Consider the following 14,518-nt stretch of genomic DNA (forward strand, 5'->3'; position numbering starts at 1 on the left):
AATTGTGCCCCTTCCTTTAATCTTCCGTCCAGACTTTGATACAGATGGTTTCTGATCATTTACGATGGGTGCAACATCAGGAATCTTCCTAGAAAAGAAAATTATGATGAAAAGTAAAAATAAGCAAGCTAGGTAGTTTTTTCAATACCAGATTTGCATCCCTATATAAGTGGAGCCCTGGTGGCACAGTGATTAAGAGCTCTACTGTGAACCAAAAGGTCAGCAGTTTGAATCCTCCAGCTGCTCCTTGGAAAGCCTATGGGGCAGTTCTCCTTTGTCCTATAGGGTTGCTATGAGCCAGAATCAACTCAAAAACAACAGGTTTTTAAAATTTATTTTAATAATTTTTATTGTGCTTTAAGTGAAAGCTTACAAATTAAGTCAGTCTCTTACACAAAAACCCATATATACCTTGCTACACACTCCCAATTACTCTCCCCCTAACGAGACAGCCTGCTCTCTCCCTCCATTCTTTCTTTTTGTGTCCATTTCATTTCGCCAGCTTCTAACCCCCTCCACCCTCTCATCTCCCCTCCAGGCAGGAGATGCCAACATAGTCTCAAGTGTCCACCTGATCCACGACAACAGGTTTTTGATATAACATAAAACACTTCACTTATCCAACACTTTTGCAGTGTGCCAATTCCACATAACCTAATTTTCTAAGCAAACTCTTTAAATGCTGAAACTTAAAAAAACAAAAATAAAACATAACCCAATTGGGTAAAAATACACATACTAGTAGGATCTTCTCTTTCTTAGATGCCTCTTGTCAAAACAGTGATATTCCAAGGAAACACTGAGGTATTTCCAACTCTGAGATGACCAAGCATTTTTTATAGTTTGTCTCTCTGACTCTGAACTGCCACACCTCCCTCCTTCAGTGCTCTTCACCTGTTGCCTTATCTTACAGCTAATTCTCCAAGTACAGATTATAACAAGTACAACCCTCTATGCTTGAGAGGTCCTCTCCTGGCACAGTTTGTTTGTAGTTGTTATTGAGTACTTACTATGTGCCAGGCATTTTATTAATTTGCATTTTAAACACATTAGCTCATTTAATCCTCAAACAACACTATGGGGTAGATACGCTATTATCATCTCCATTTTATAGATAAGAAATTCTAAGATTAAGAGGTTAAAATGCTTGCCCAAGGTAACATAAAGAAATGAAACTTGACTCTTAAACCTATTATCTAGGCTTTTCTAAGGTTTCAGGAATCTGGCCTTCGGTTTACATATACAGTGTTACTATAAGAAAATCCTGACCATAAACTATAGTTTTATCAGTCTTTCTGTATTTGTTTGATTCTCACAATGAAGTTAAGCAGGTACTCTTGGTAGGCAACTGTTAGCCCCATTCTCCTTATGAAGAAAACAACACCTGGGTGCCTTTTTGATGCTGATCTAACTCTGCTGCCCGCCTCCTGCTACCCAGGACACTCTGATTTGATTTGAGGTATGGCCAGGAAATTGGTATTCTTAAAAGCTCACCAGATTATTCTAAGCTGTAGCATACTTAAATCTAGCTCCCAAACAAGTGATCAAAATTTCAGGGCTTATAATAAATAAATAATATCGTAGATCAATCAGCCACCTTTGTGTGACACAACTACGAGCCAATTATCATTGAAAATAATGTTGCACAAATTAACTTCCAAAGATGGTTATGTGACCAAAGAAGAGTAATGGCCGAATGAACCTATCAGGAGCATTCAGTTGCAAAGGAAAGACAGCTGTACAAACTACTGCACCAATGCGGGGTAGCAGGGGATGGCAACTTTTTCTGTGAAGAGCCAGAGAGTAAATATTTTAGGTTTGGTAGGCCAAGAGGAAAACTGAGGCTATTACATAGGTTCTTATATAGCAAGAAAGAAAACAAATTTCCACAAATGTTTTATTGACAAAATTAAAAATATAACTGAGCATAATATTTTACAGTAGGGCCTACTAATGAGAAGAATGTAATTCTCTTTTTTGGGAGGGGGTAATGTGTTGTTTCATTGGGTTCAAAGTTCCTGTTGCCTATCAAAATAAATCGTTAATGCTGTTTATCTGGTAATGCCGATCCGTAATAAGGTTTTATGTACGTCATCCTTGAAAATGTCTTTTCATACATACGGGTGAAAATGCGTGGCACTTTAACTACTAGTGAGTTGTAACTGTGTCATTGTGATTTGTAATGCACCGAGCAGCAATGTGGAGCCCTGGTGGCACAGTGGTTAAGAACTTGGCTGCTAACCAAAAGGTCAGCAGTTTGAATCCAGCCGCTCCTTAGAAACCCTGTGGGGCAGTTCTACTCTGCCTCTAGGGTCTCTATGAGTCAGAATTGACTCGACAGCAATGGGTTTGGTTTTTCTGAGCAGCAATGTAAAGCGATGACAGCGTCACATACTCTACTCAACTACTCAGCTCTGATGTTGCAGAATGAAAACACCCAAAGAAAATATGTGAACATATGGGTGTGCCTGTGTTCCAATAAAATTTTATTTACAGACACTGACATCTGAATTGCATATAATTTTCACATGTCATGAAATACTATTCTTTTGATTTTTTTTCTAGATAAAGGTAGCAATGATTATTAACTCATGGCTATACAAAAGCAGGCAGGGGGCCAAATTTGGCCTATGAACCAGTTTGCTGACCCCAGCCTTACAATACCGAACTTGGCTTTTCTCCATCAACAACTGCCTCCTTTGCCACAAGACCAAGAGAACTGGATGGTGCCCAGATACCATTACTGAACATTTTGATCAAAGATTTTATAAAAGAATCCTGGTCAAAAGGGGGAAAATGCAGAACAGAATTTCAAATTCTCATAGAATCCAAACTTTCTGGAGCCACTGAAGCTGGATAAACCCCCAAAACTATCACCCCAAGATAATCTTTAAACTTTAAACCCAAAATATCCTCTGAAATCATCTTTAAATAAAACAGTAGTGTAGCTTAATTGTATGTCAGTTGTTTAGCCCTCTCAGTCTAACTCTGAAATGTGTTTTCAGGACACATTCAGCATGAAGTCTTTACACCACAGCACGTTTCATCACTTGGTTTCTGAGGGGGACTTTGATCCTCCTCTTTCACGCAGTGAGGACTGTCTGCTCTGCAAAGCAGACAGAATGTCTGCCTGGGGCTACAGATCTGCCCACCTTTCTGGTTTGCCTTGGCCACGTTCTCACTCTGACCTGGTGAGTTTGTATGGTGGCAAAGACAGTTGTTGCATTTAATTTTTTTTTACAGAAAAGGGTCATATCATTTGCTTGGCAGTACATCACTGTCATGTAATATAATCCTAAATAATTAAAAGATAGGTGAATGAATATTTTATAATGTGGACCTGCCATAATTCGTTCAACCATTTCCTAATGAATGACATAGGCATCTTTGTATGTGTTATGATGCTTTTAATTTTCTGAGCTAGATTCTCAGAAGTAGAAATAATGGGTCAAACAATACGTGTATTTTAAATTTTAATAGATACTGTCACATTTCATCCCCAGAAATGTATACTAAGTTTTACTCCTTCCCAGCAATACAGGAGACCAAAAAAACCAAACCAAACCCATCGCTGTCAAGTTGATATTGATTCACAGCGACCCTGTAGGACACAGCAGAACTGCCCCATAGGGCTTCCAAGAAGCGCATGATGGATTTGAGCTGCTGACCTTTCAGTTAGCAGTCGTAGCTCTTAACCACTATGCCACCAGGGTTTCCGCAATACAAGGGAGTGCCCTTTATTTCTCATCTAAAACTCTTGCCAGTTGAAGAAGTGAAAAGGCACTTCATTGCTTTAATTTGTGTATTCCTGACTACTAGTGAGCTTGAGCAACTTTTCATGTAGTTGTTCACCATTTGTTTCTTCTCCTTTAAGTTGCTTCTTCATATTCTTTGCCCATTTTTCTACTGAGCTGATTTACTGATTTGTAAGAATTTTTTATATATTAGGAATATTTACTCTTTGGCATATGTGTTGCAGATATTTTTTTTTCCAGCCCTTTTGTTTGCCTTTTGACTTTATCATACCTTTTGTCATAAACTTTTCAAACCTTTTTATGTTATCTGTGCGCTTTTTCTTTATGTCATCTGTGCACTTTTTCTTTATGTCATATAGTTTCCTTCATTTGACAGTACTTTTATTCCGTGGTATTTTAGGGTGTTTGTTGCTAATGTGAACAGGATTTTTTCTTTTCCATTTCAACCAGATATACGTGCCACAGAGAAAAGCTATTGATTTGTATACACTTATTTTGTTTCTAGACACCTTACTAAATTCTTTCCAATATTTAGACTATTTGGTTTCCGGACATACCATCCTATCATCTCCAGACAATGATAATTTATTCCCTTTCCAATACTTACTCCATTTTTTGTCTTTTAGACTACAATTAGCCAGGGCTTCTGTCAAAGGTATCAAGCCTCTCTTACAGGTAAAAATCATGTCCTGTTTGGGTCTGAGCTACAGATGAATCCCCCATTGCTAGGTGCCATGTCTCTCCTTGTGTTACATCATCACGTTTCCTCTTCACAGCAGAAGCTACAGGAATCAAAGGCCTTCTCAGCCAATACTGGGCAGACTACTTCTTTACCAACCTCTAGATCCCAAGCTCTTTAAAGTTGGGGATAATTGTCCCTTATTTTCTATCTGTCACAGAACACCCTGAACTGTTAGGGAAAAAAAAAAAAAACTTAAAATTTCCTACCTTCTGAAAACCAAATGGATTTGATCGATGAACCTGAAGTCTTACATTTTAAGAAAGAAGGATCCCACTAAAATTTATTCATAGCCAGAATTTTTAATAATGTAAATATCAGCAAGGTAAGCTATTAGTTCAAAGAAAACATACCATTTTGTAATAGCTTTCTAAAATAAGACAGTATCCGGTTTTTAAAATATTCAATGAACTAAACGATAACCTAATGTAGAGACCTGATTGCAAACAGGAGTATTTACATAACTTCTCAGCTTTCAAAATAACCCTTTATGGGGAATGTATCAATTACACCAGCCACATAATGGTATTTCTGTTCACACAATAGTTCCTTTAATAATTCTAAACTTCAGTTTAGTATACAAAATACATTAAGTATTTTTTGAGGCCAAATCTAAAGCTACATATCAGCTTTTCCAATACAGAGAAGTTATTGCTAGGCAAGTAAACAACAGTAATGTATTTATTTATAAATTGTACCCCCAATCACCATCGAATTAATTTTGCATTATTCAAATTTGAACACATTTTATCATTCGATTTGATCCAAGCATTCAATTAGCCCTCTGTCCTGATAACCAAAACCTCACCCCTCTAATGAAAGGACAAAGTAACAAGATTAGTAATGAAATCTTTCCAGACCTCCAACGAGGACTTCTCCCTTGACCAACTTGTCCACGCCCCTTTCTCTATTCCTAAAACCCCAACCCACTACCGTCAAGTTGATTTCGACTCACAGCGATCCTATAGGACAGAGCAGAACTGTCCCATAGCGTCTCCAAGGCTGTAAATCTTTACGGAAGCAAACTGCCGCATCTTTCTCCTGTGGAGTGGCTGGTGGGCTCTAACTGCTGACCTTTCAGACAGCAACCGAGCACTTAAGCACTGCACCAACAGGCTCCTTCTTTCCCTACTAGTAGAATGTAAATTCTAAAAGGCAGGGTCCATGTCACTCATTCTGGTATCTCACAGAGTATCTTTCAGAGTGCTCTGCACATGAGTTGTGCTCAGTAAATGAGTGTGGAACTGCAAAGAGCTGAAGGAATTACCTACCAGAGAAGGATGAAAGCACACAGGTTGCTCATTCTACTCACGGTTCAGGTTCCACAGTGACAGCAGGCATATCTCTTCTCAGTAAGAACCGGTTCTCAGGCACTGGAGGAATCTCTTCTGGGCGGACCACAGGCTTTTCCCGCTTCGCATTTGGATCGACTGACTGTTTTTCATTGGCATCACTCCTCTCAGAGTGACTTAAGACAGAACAAACCAAGACGCTAATTAAGATATGTAATGCTTACATTTTATGATAAAAATAGCATATAAAATGAGATGTTGAAATAACAGCAAAAGTACTGATAGTTTACAAGTCTCACTCAAAAGGTTTGTAAATCAATTTTCTCAAAGAGAACATATCAAACAAACCTAAGTGAAAATTGTCAAATCATCAAACGATCCTTTTTTTCTGTCAAGAGTTTCAGGGATTATTTTTACCAGCAAACACACAAATCTTTGATATCAAATGCCTGTGCTACCCCTAGATTCTCCAGACTTCAAGTTCCAAAAATGCCATCCCTTTTCAGCAAAATAGGTAATGAAGCTAAGTTTGTAGAATGACACCTCCTTTTCACATTCCGTGGCAGGTTTATCCTGTTGTTTGTTTTCTAAGCCAGTCTGTCCCGGTGTTTCACACTCACCCTTTTGGGCTCACTGAGTGTTTGCTCCTCGGCTCTTCTGAGCCGCTTGCTTCCTTCCGTCTCTTTTTAGAATGTTTAACCTTTGGCCTTCTCTTATGTTTCCTTCTTCTGCTTCTCTCATGTTCAATTTCACTTTCTGAAGATGATTCTGAAGAGGAAGAAGAACTGGAGGAGGAATCTGAGTCCTCTGAATGAGTTGGTTTCTTCCTCTTTTTCTCAAAAACTTAAGAAAAATTAACGAACATATTAGTACTGAATTTCACTGTCTACTTTCCAGGGTAAAAGAGGTAATTACTAAGTAGCATAAAAATGCTTTTTATATAGCAAACTAAAAACAAAATCCAAATAAACTTTCTTTCAAGCTGCTAAAACAATTTGCTGTAAAACTGTACGGTAACAAAACCCTTGCCCTCATGAAGCCTATATTCTAGTTGGGTCAGACAATAAGAAAATAAATGAGTAATCGCATAATATGACAAAGATTAAGTGCTAAGACAGAAAAATAAAATAAGCAGGGTAAAGGGACTAGGAGAATAGGGGTTGGGGAGTGGAGAGTTGATAGGTATATCTGAGCATTGACCTGAAGGGAGCAAGGGAAGGAGCCACCCAGGTGTCTGAGTGGAGAGTGTTCTAGGCAGAGGGAACAGCCAGAACAAAGTCCCTGAGTTCTTGGCATGTCCGAGTAAAGGCCAACATGGCTGGAAGGTGATGAATGAGGGGAAAGATCTGAGAGTCCTATGTCTATGTTTAGGGCTTTACAGACTTCAGCTGTGGCTGACTGAGAAAGGAGCTCTTACAGGGTTCTGAGCGGAACTGACATATCTCAAATATGTTTTAAAGGGATCACTCTGGTTACTGTTAAGGACAGACTACAGAAGACCAATAGTACAAGCAGAGACCAGTTAGGAGGCTACAGCTGCTAAGAAAAGACTTCAGGGGAGCAAGAACAGAGGCAAGGTGAACGGTTTATGTGGCTACTGCAATAACCCAGGTAACAGTAATGGTGGTCTGGACCAGGCTGGTAGCAGGGGAAGTAGCAGGAAGAGGTAAGACACGACGAGGTTTGCTGATGGATTGGATGAAGGACGTGATACAGCATCATCAAAGTTGTATACTGCTTGTATGAATTTTCCCACCACTAAAATCAGGGAGGTATCTGTAAGTTACAGTCCTCAACAACGCATTAACTTGTATCCCAGTTCCCTCCACCCCAATAAAGCGCTTACCATCTTTTGCTGATTTCGTGGCAATCACCCCACAGTCAATAACTCGCACATCTGCGTATGGCCGGCTTGCAGCATCAGTTTTCAGATTTTCAATTTGTTCGATTACTTCAAAACCAGAAATAACTAGTCCGAAGACAACATGCACCCTGTCACAATACAAATTCAAGAAAGAATAAGTCTGATAATAATTAAGCTCTGAGCAGTAATCAAGACAACTACTACAAATGACATGTTCACAGACCTGAAAACAAAACCAAAGCGTTTGATGTATGATGCAACTAGAAGGGAATCAGAACTTGGAACCTGCTTTATAAAAGAACAGCTCCAATTACTCAACTGGGCCTCAGTTTTCTACCTTTAAAACCATGGTTCTTTTCCATTTCAGGGTAAACAGCCTGATCACTGTCAGACTGCATGTCATACTCAGAAACCATTACCTTTACTCTCAGGAACACTTGAGACTACATGGCTGAGACGTGCCTTCATGGGCTGGTGAAAGGCCTCCTATAGTGAGTGACATGAGAACCATGGGGTCTCAAGACTACTGCACTCTGTGACCCTGAAGTAAGATCCTGGCTTTAGAGGTTAATACAGAGATCAAAAGCACCTCCTTGAAGGTCCCCCATCCCCCAAGGTCCAATCTGTTTCTTTTTTATGGATGGTCTACTCAATAATCACCATCTCAAGGTAGAAGAACGGAACTCTTACCCATCCAGGTGTGGTGCAGGTTTTGTGGTGCTGTGTAATAAACATCAACACAAAGAAGACGGCAAAAACCAGGTGTTCAGGTGAAGAGGGCAGAAGGGTTTCAAGCATGTAGAAAACAAAGAGGTAAAGATAAAAAGGGGGAAAAGTTAAAAATGATATCCATCGGAACTTAAAAACTTTAAGAACAGCAATAGCAACCACTTCACTGATAAAAAACTCAAGATTATAATAAATTACAAAATCATAGCTATTTTTCCAATATCATGAGAACTATACATATGTATATATATATGTAAGTATGTACTAAAATATATATAAATAAATAAATATATATAAAGTATATATATGTAATAGGTTTGATTTGACTTTTGGCCATAAAAATACATTAAAATTAAAGTTACTCTCCAATCCAAAACAACAGCAGCAAAAATCCCAAAACAAACAAAAAACTTCAAACTTTATCAAGATAATTAACAAGAATAAAAAGCACCTATCATTTGCCCTATGGAAAGAAGTGTGATCAACACTTGCCCCACACACTTAAGCAAGTTTTTCTACTGTCATTTCTCATACTGAGTCAATCTACATCTTTTAGGCAGGCAGAAGGAGACAGGTCTCAGGAGTTCTGTTTCAGAACTTCCTGCCCCTTTTCCTTCATCCAAAGTGAGGCTGCCACTCACAGCAACTCTGAAAATGTGATAGGGAAAAAAAAAAACCCTTCAATCTGCAACACTTCTGACAGCAAAGTAAGCAATGATAGACAATATTATAGACATTTTAAATTCCCATGGCTCAGAAAACATCCAACTGGCTTCTTCTGCAGCTACAAGCTGTCAAAGAGCCACTCTGGGGAAGCCTACACGGTACATTTGGTTAAGATTATTTAAATCCAAGCTGGTTTCCCCATAGCATTTTCACAGATCTTTACATTACATGAACTGCAGTGGAAAAGATTCAAAGCAGATAACTAGACTCAGAATTATACACCACAATCAGCTTCGTTTATAAGAATGAGAAACAGACATTTGAGAGAAAGAAAAGGTCACTGAATGTCAGGACACATCAAAGCTGTCAACTGTACTAGAGGCTCTTAGATGAATTTTTATACTCACTTTAAGGCAATTCAAGACATGTAAGTCAACAAAGCACAATTTTAACATCCACAATACTAAAATCATTCTTCTAAAAGGAACTGTATTGCTTATACTTACATTAAGAATATTCAGTTCTGCAGGAGTGCTACAGAATTTAATTTTTTTTTTTTTTGGCTTTAGAATTTAATTTTTTTTTTTAATTAAAATGTCAACTTAAGAGGTTCCAGAATTTTAAAGGCAAATTTGAGTACTGAAAACACAAGTCTCAAATTTTCCTTAGAAGACTGTGAAATGAAAATTCAAGCCAATGTAATCATAAAAATAAATAAAAACAGGCTGAAAGAAGAAAAGAAAAAAAAAAAAAGAAAATCTAGGAAACTGATGAACTACCAATGCTTAAACCATTAAAACAGCATCCAGAAACTACCTTGGACAATAAGTAACTTTCAGATAGAAATGTGTTTCCAATAAATATAAAAATTTACCAAACCACACTAAAGATAGAAAGAAATTAGTACATACACTAGACAGTAGTTCCATTAGATGTAAAGAGTGCTTTAAAAAGGTAAAAGCATTATACTATGTAAAGGATCAGTCTCAGATACACAACAGTGAAAACAATGAATAGTTTACTGATTAGATATAGTCTTCCTCCTTGCCTAATTCTTTCTCTCACAACTTCCTTCGATCTTCTGATACTCGGAAAAACCCTATAGATTTTTCTAAAACATAGAGCCCAGTTAAATTTCCTATTCGGGCTATTCCTATTCCTGCTGCAAAAACCATTTTATGGCCAACCTTTGGACATTGCAAACCTTTGGAGCAAGTGGTGAGATAAAACAGTCTAGCCAACTGAAGTGACGTAGCAACAGAATACTTAAGACTCAATCTGAGCATGGAAAAGCTATCTCTATGACAGATTCAAGTTTTGTTTTTAATTCTAATAAAAACTGAAGAACAAGCAAACCTGGTCCTTTTTTATAAGAGTGAAGAAAAGAAATGAAGACAGGAGCAACTCTTTCTTTCAAAGATAACTTTTAGCGGGCCCTTTGTCCCTAGACTGATAAAAATAATTAAGCTCATTACTTGCACCTGCAATTCAGTATGCAGAAAGGCAAATTTGTATTTTAATTGGTTAGACTGCATATTAAGAATATTGAAAGTATCCTGACTAAAAAAGCCTTCTGGGGATCTCTGCCTACCTTCCAGGGGTAGAAACCCCAGTCTAAAGCAGGCTTACTGGCACTGGCTGACACCACACGTGGAATAAACAGGCATTAGCCAAACAGGGATACAAACGGGCAGAGGGAGGAGATGACAGCAATGCTCAGTCCAAGCCATTCAATCCTACTAAAATGGGCAGAGATCTCATCCCATCAACTGAACTGTATCAAACTTTCAAAACTATAGAGCTATTTAAAAAATGGTGCAGTGGTGACATAAACTCAGTAAGTAAAGATCTTAAGAAGTCCAGAAGACTATCATCAACGTTTAAGTTTATACACGCCTATGAAATCATACCTAATGGAGAAACAACTGCGAAGAACATTTCAAATTATAAAACCCTCCCAATATTTACACTTTGCATTTCTCCTGTCATTAGAACCACTGGATTTCCAGTGTTCCCCCACCCCTGAATATACTTTAAAAATATATATGCAAGAGGTCATTTAAACTTTGCAAATCCCAGAAATCAAGAAGTGTCATTGTTACTTAAAAAAAGAAAAATCCAGAATTTAATACCATTATCAAAGAGGCTTTTGATCTCACACAGAAATGAACAGTTCTGCACTGAAATGAGCTCTGAAACCTTTACACAAAATGTAAGCCCACTCCCCACTAGATGGTGTGTAGACACTTGGTGAAACCAGCTGCTGAAATGAAACTTTATTTCCCAAGATTGATCATGAATAATAAAACACACTTGTTTTACATGTATTGCTGCCACACAGATCAAGCAGAAAGATTTTTTTTTTCTTAAAATGATTCAATGCATATAACAATAGGATTAAAGGTAAAGGCAAAGAAAGAAAAAGAGAGAGCCTTAGAGTAATGAGACATTACCTTTGGAGCGCACGGTGTAACACTCTTTCTGTAAATTTTACACAAAAATGGCAAGAAATAAATTGTAATACACTTTTAAGACAAGACTGAATCTATGTTTTAATATCAATATAACTTTGAAATTAAATACTTTGAAGTTTTATGCAAAGCAAGAAAGCTTTTTAAAACGGAGGGCTCTAAATTTTCTTTCATATAGGACACATAATTTGGGAGTGAACTATGCTTAAGAAAAGCATTGTGGCTGAAGTGGAAATCTGCTCAGATCCTTAACATTTTAACACTAGAGTGTCAATAATAACTGTCAACAAAATATTACATTTCCTTTACAAATCCCAGAAATTACCTAAGACAATTAAAATCTTTCTTAAGAGAATAATGTACCCTGAGTACATATTTAAATATAAAAATCTGACTGCTCAGGAGCAGTTGAGAGTAAAAATCTTAACGAAAAAAAATTGAGCTAAAGAGTTCAAAACAAACATAAAATTTCAGGGACCTTTTTACTAATTCACTTCAAAAAGCTAAAGAGTCTTATGCTTCTAAATTTGCAAACTCTTTTTCGGCCACATATCACAATGGGCTACTACTGGGATAACAAGCAAATGTCTGGACTGTAGTTTTTATTCACTGCCATTAAATACACTTTGCAGTTAAGTCACCGAAGATAATACTAATAAAATAACGTTACTAGAAATAATAAGAATAAAATAATAAAGCAGCACAACTAGAATTTAGAGATTGCTCAGAGAATAAAAAGGCAAGAGAGATAAAAGTTTAAGAGTGTGCTGTCAACAGAGAATTCCTGAGGGAGCAGGAGAACAGTGGGATGCAGACCCCAAATTCTCGTAAGACCAGACTTAATGGTCTGACTGAGACTGGAAGGACCCCAGTGGTCATGGCCCCCAAACCTTCTGTTGGCCCAGGACAAGAACCATTCCCAAAACCAACTCTTCAGACATGGATTGGACTGGACAATGGGTTGGAGAGGGATGCTGGTGAGGAGTGAGCTTCTTGGATCAGGTGGACACTTGAGACTATGTTGGCATCTCCTGCCTGGAGGGGAGATGAGAGGGTGGAGGGGGTTAGAAGCTGACGAAATGGACATGAAAAGAGAGAGTGGAAGGAGGGAGTGGGCTGTCTCATCAGGGGGAGAGTAATTGGGAGTGTGTAGCAAGGTGTATATGGGTTTTTGTGTGAGAGGCTGGCTTGATTTGTAAACTTTCACTTTAAGCACAATAAAAATTACTAAAAAAAAAAGTGTGCTGTCAAATCTTGGCCACAGTACTTTTTTTTCTGTCTACTCTCTGATTTTCCCCATTATAAAAACTGTTTTTCAAAGAATATAGACTGTCCCACCAATTTTAACTGTATTAAACCTTGAACATATCTATTACTACTCAGACTCAAAACCCTATTATATAGTGCACAAAATTCTTTACGAGGGCTTAGGACATATTAAATCTTGAAATATTTAAAAATAAGCTTTAATTTTGATATATGAATTACTATAAAAATAATGTTTCAAATAATTTGGAGTTTTCAATAAATGTTGTAAAAAATTTGTGACTCTGATGTAAAGTAGTACGGAAGAGGGAAATAAAGATAACCTATTTCTCTCTAATCCAACCTTTAACATGAAATTTCTTCCTTAAACTCCTGAAACTATCACACACCATCATGGAAGAGGCAACACACTATAAAGAGTGAGACTGTATAAGGGCAATGGGAACTAACCAAACCACTTTACAACGCTCTACCTATGTGTTCCAAAGGTCACGAAAAGAGAAGAACTTTCTAAAATTCAGCACTAAGTTTAATGTAATACACACCAAACACTACTAGGTACAAAATTTCTTCCAGGTTACTAACACATATGTCACACAAACACTAATATTAAAACTGCATGTTAGAGCTGACACTTCATATTCAGAGAACTTGGCTTATGGTTAAGTTTTATGAACATCTTTATTCACAAAAAACCTTGAAAATTAACATACAAAGGTACTGCCCCCCAAAAAGGAAGGAATAAAACTAGAACTTTCCAAGTTATCAAAACTTAATAGCATTTCTTCTCACAGAAAATTCATCAACAGGAGGAAGGCAAAAGCATTCCTGCCCAAATCTACTGCTGCTGCCCAAAATGTCAGCGTAGCTTTGTTAGCTCCTTAAAAGCAAACCTCCCCTCAATTCCTCTTGCTCCCCTACTCTGAAATGATCAGCACCCCTCTCCCAGTCAAATGAGTAGCCACTTGCAAGTCTGATTCTCAAATGTCATAGAACATGTTCTAAAACTTCTGATTTCCCCTCACAGTCCTATTTATGTCTTAAAATATAACAAAGTTATAAAGTTTAGTTTGGCTTTTCTATATTATCTTGCTTTTGCTTATACTTTTACAAGTATAATGATCATGACCAATGACAGTGGCCCAGGGACTGTTCTCCAAAGCTCTGCAGCTTCTCTCTGCCCCATGGCTGTGATACAGGGTCTGCAGAGACTAAGAGCCGAAAGGGGACAGCTGCAACACACACATTGGGAGGGCAAGCCATGCCAATGTTCTAACAACTGCTGATGAAGACACTGCTGCAGCCCCTGATTTAGGCAAGATGAGCCCAACACTTCTTTGCAGCATCTTTCAGGCTGATGAAAATTAGGCAGTTACAACTGTTTCCTTCAGGCAAGACAATGTTTGTACAAAAATCATTCACATATTTAGAAACTACATCTACCTACAAAACACTTTCTTCCTTTTAAGTCCATATTTTTACACCAAAATATTTACTTTAGCTTTGAAAGTGGGGATACATACCTTATAAATAAAAACAGAAAGGCAAAACTAACTCCAAGGCTTCCTGACAGCGAGTAGTGCCCTATTCCACCAGAAGAGTTAATACAAAGCTACCTACCTAATCTTTTTAATGTCTACTTTATGCAATATATTCTTTTTCTTTTGATGTTAAGACAATAAAAATTAGTCAGAATTAATAGACTACTATTACTAACAGCCAAAAACAAAATTAAA

General features: G+C 37.6%; 1 protein-coding gene across 10 annotated transcripts in view; it reads right to left on the reverse strand.

Annotated features, from left to right (window-relative positions):
- Nucleotides 1–14,518, reverse strand: part of NKTR (natural killer cell triggering receptor) — a 59,630-nt gene that overhangs the window by 13,157 nt on the left and 31,955 nt on the right. For 8 of the 10 annotated variants that reach the window (XM_010589904.3, XM_023547832.2, XM_064274735.1 and 5 more), the window contains 5 exons: nt 8,341–8,370; nt 7,633–7,778; nt 6,407–6,629; nt 5,807–5,962; nt 1–88 (listed from right to left, as the gene is read on the reverse strand). In XM_010589904.3, the coding sequence (XP_010588206.3) occupies nt 1–88; nt 5,807–5,962; nt 6,407–6,629; nt 7,633–7,778; nt 8,341–8,370 (643 nt within the window). Of the gene's footprint in view, nt 89–5,806; nt 5,963–6,406; nt 6,630–7,632; nt 7,779–8,340; nt 8,371–11,498; nt 11,527–14,518 lie in introns of those variants that run through there. The other 2 variants (XM_023547835.2, XR_010319027.1) reach the window with 2 other exon arrangements.

The sequence above is a fragment of the Loxodonta africana genome, chromosome 22, assembly GCF_030014295.1.
Source record: "Loxodonta africana isolate mLoxAfr1 chromosome 22, mLoxAfr1.hap2, whole genome shotgun sequence".
Taxonomy (NCBI): domain Eukaryota; kingdom Metazoa; phylum Chordata; class Mammalia; order Proboscidea; family Elephantidae; genus Loxodonta; species Loxodonta africana.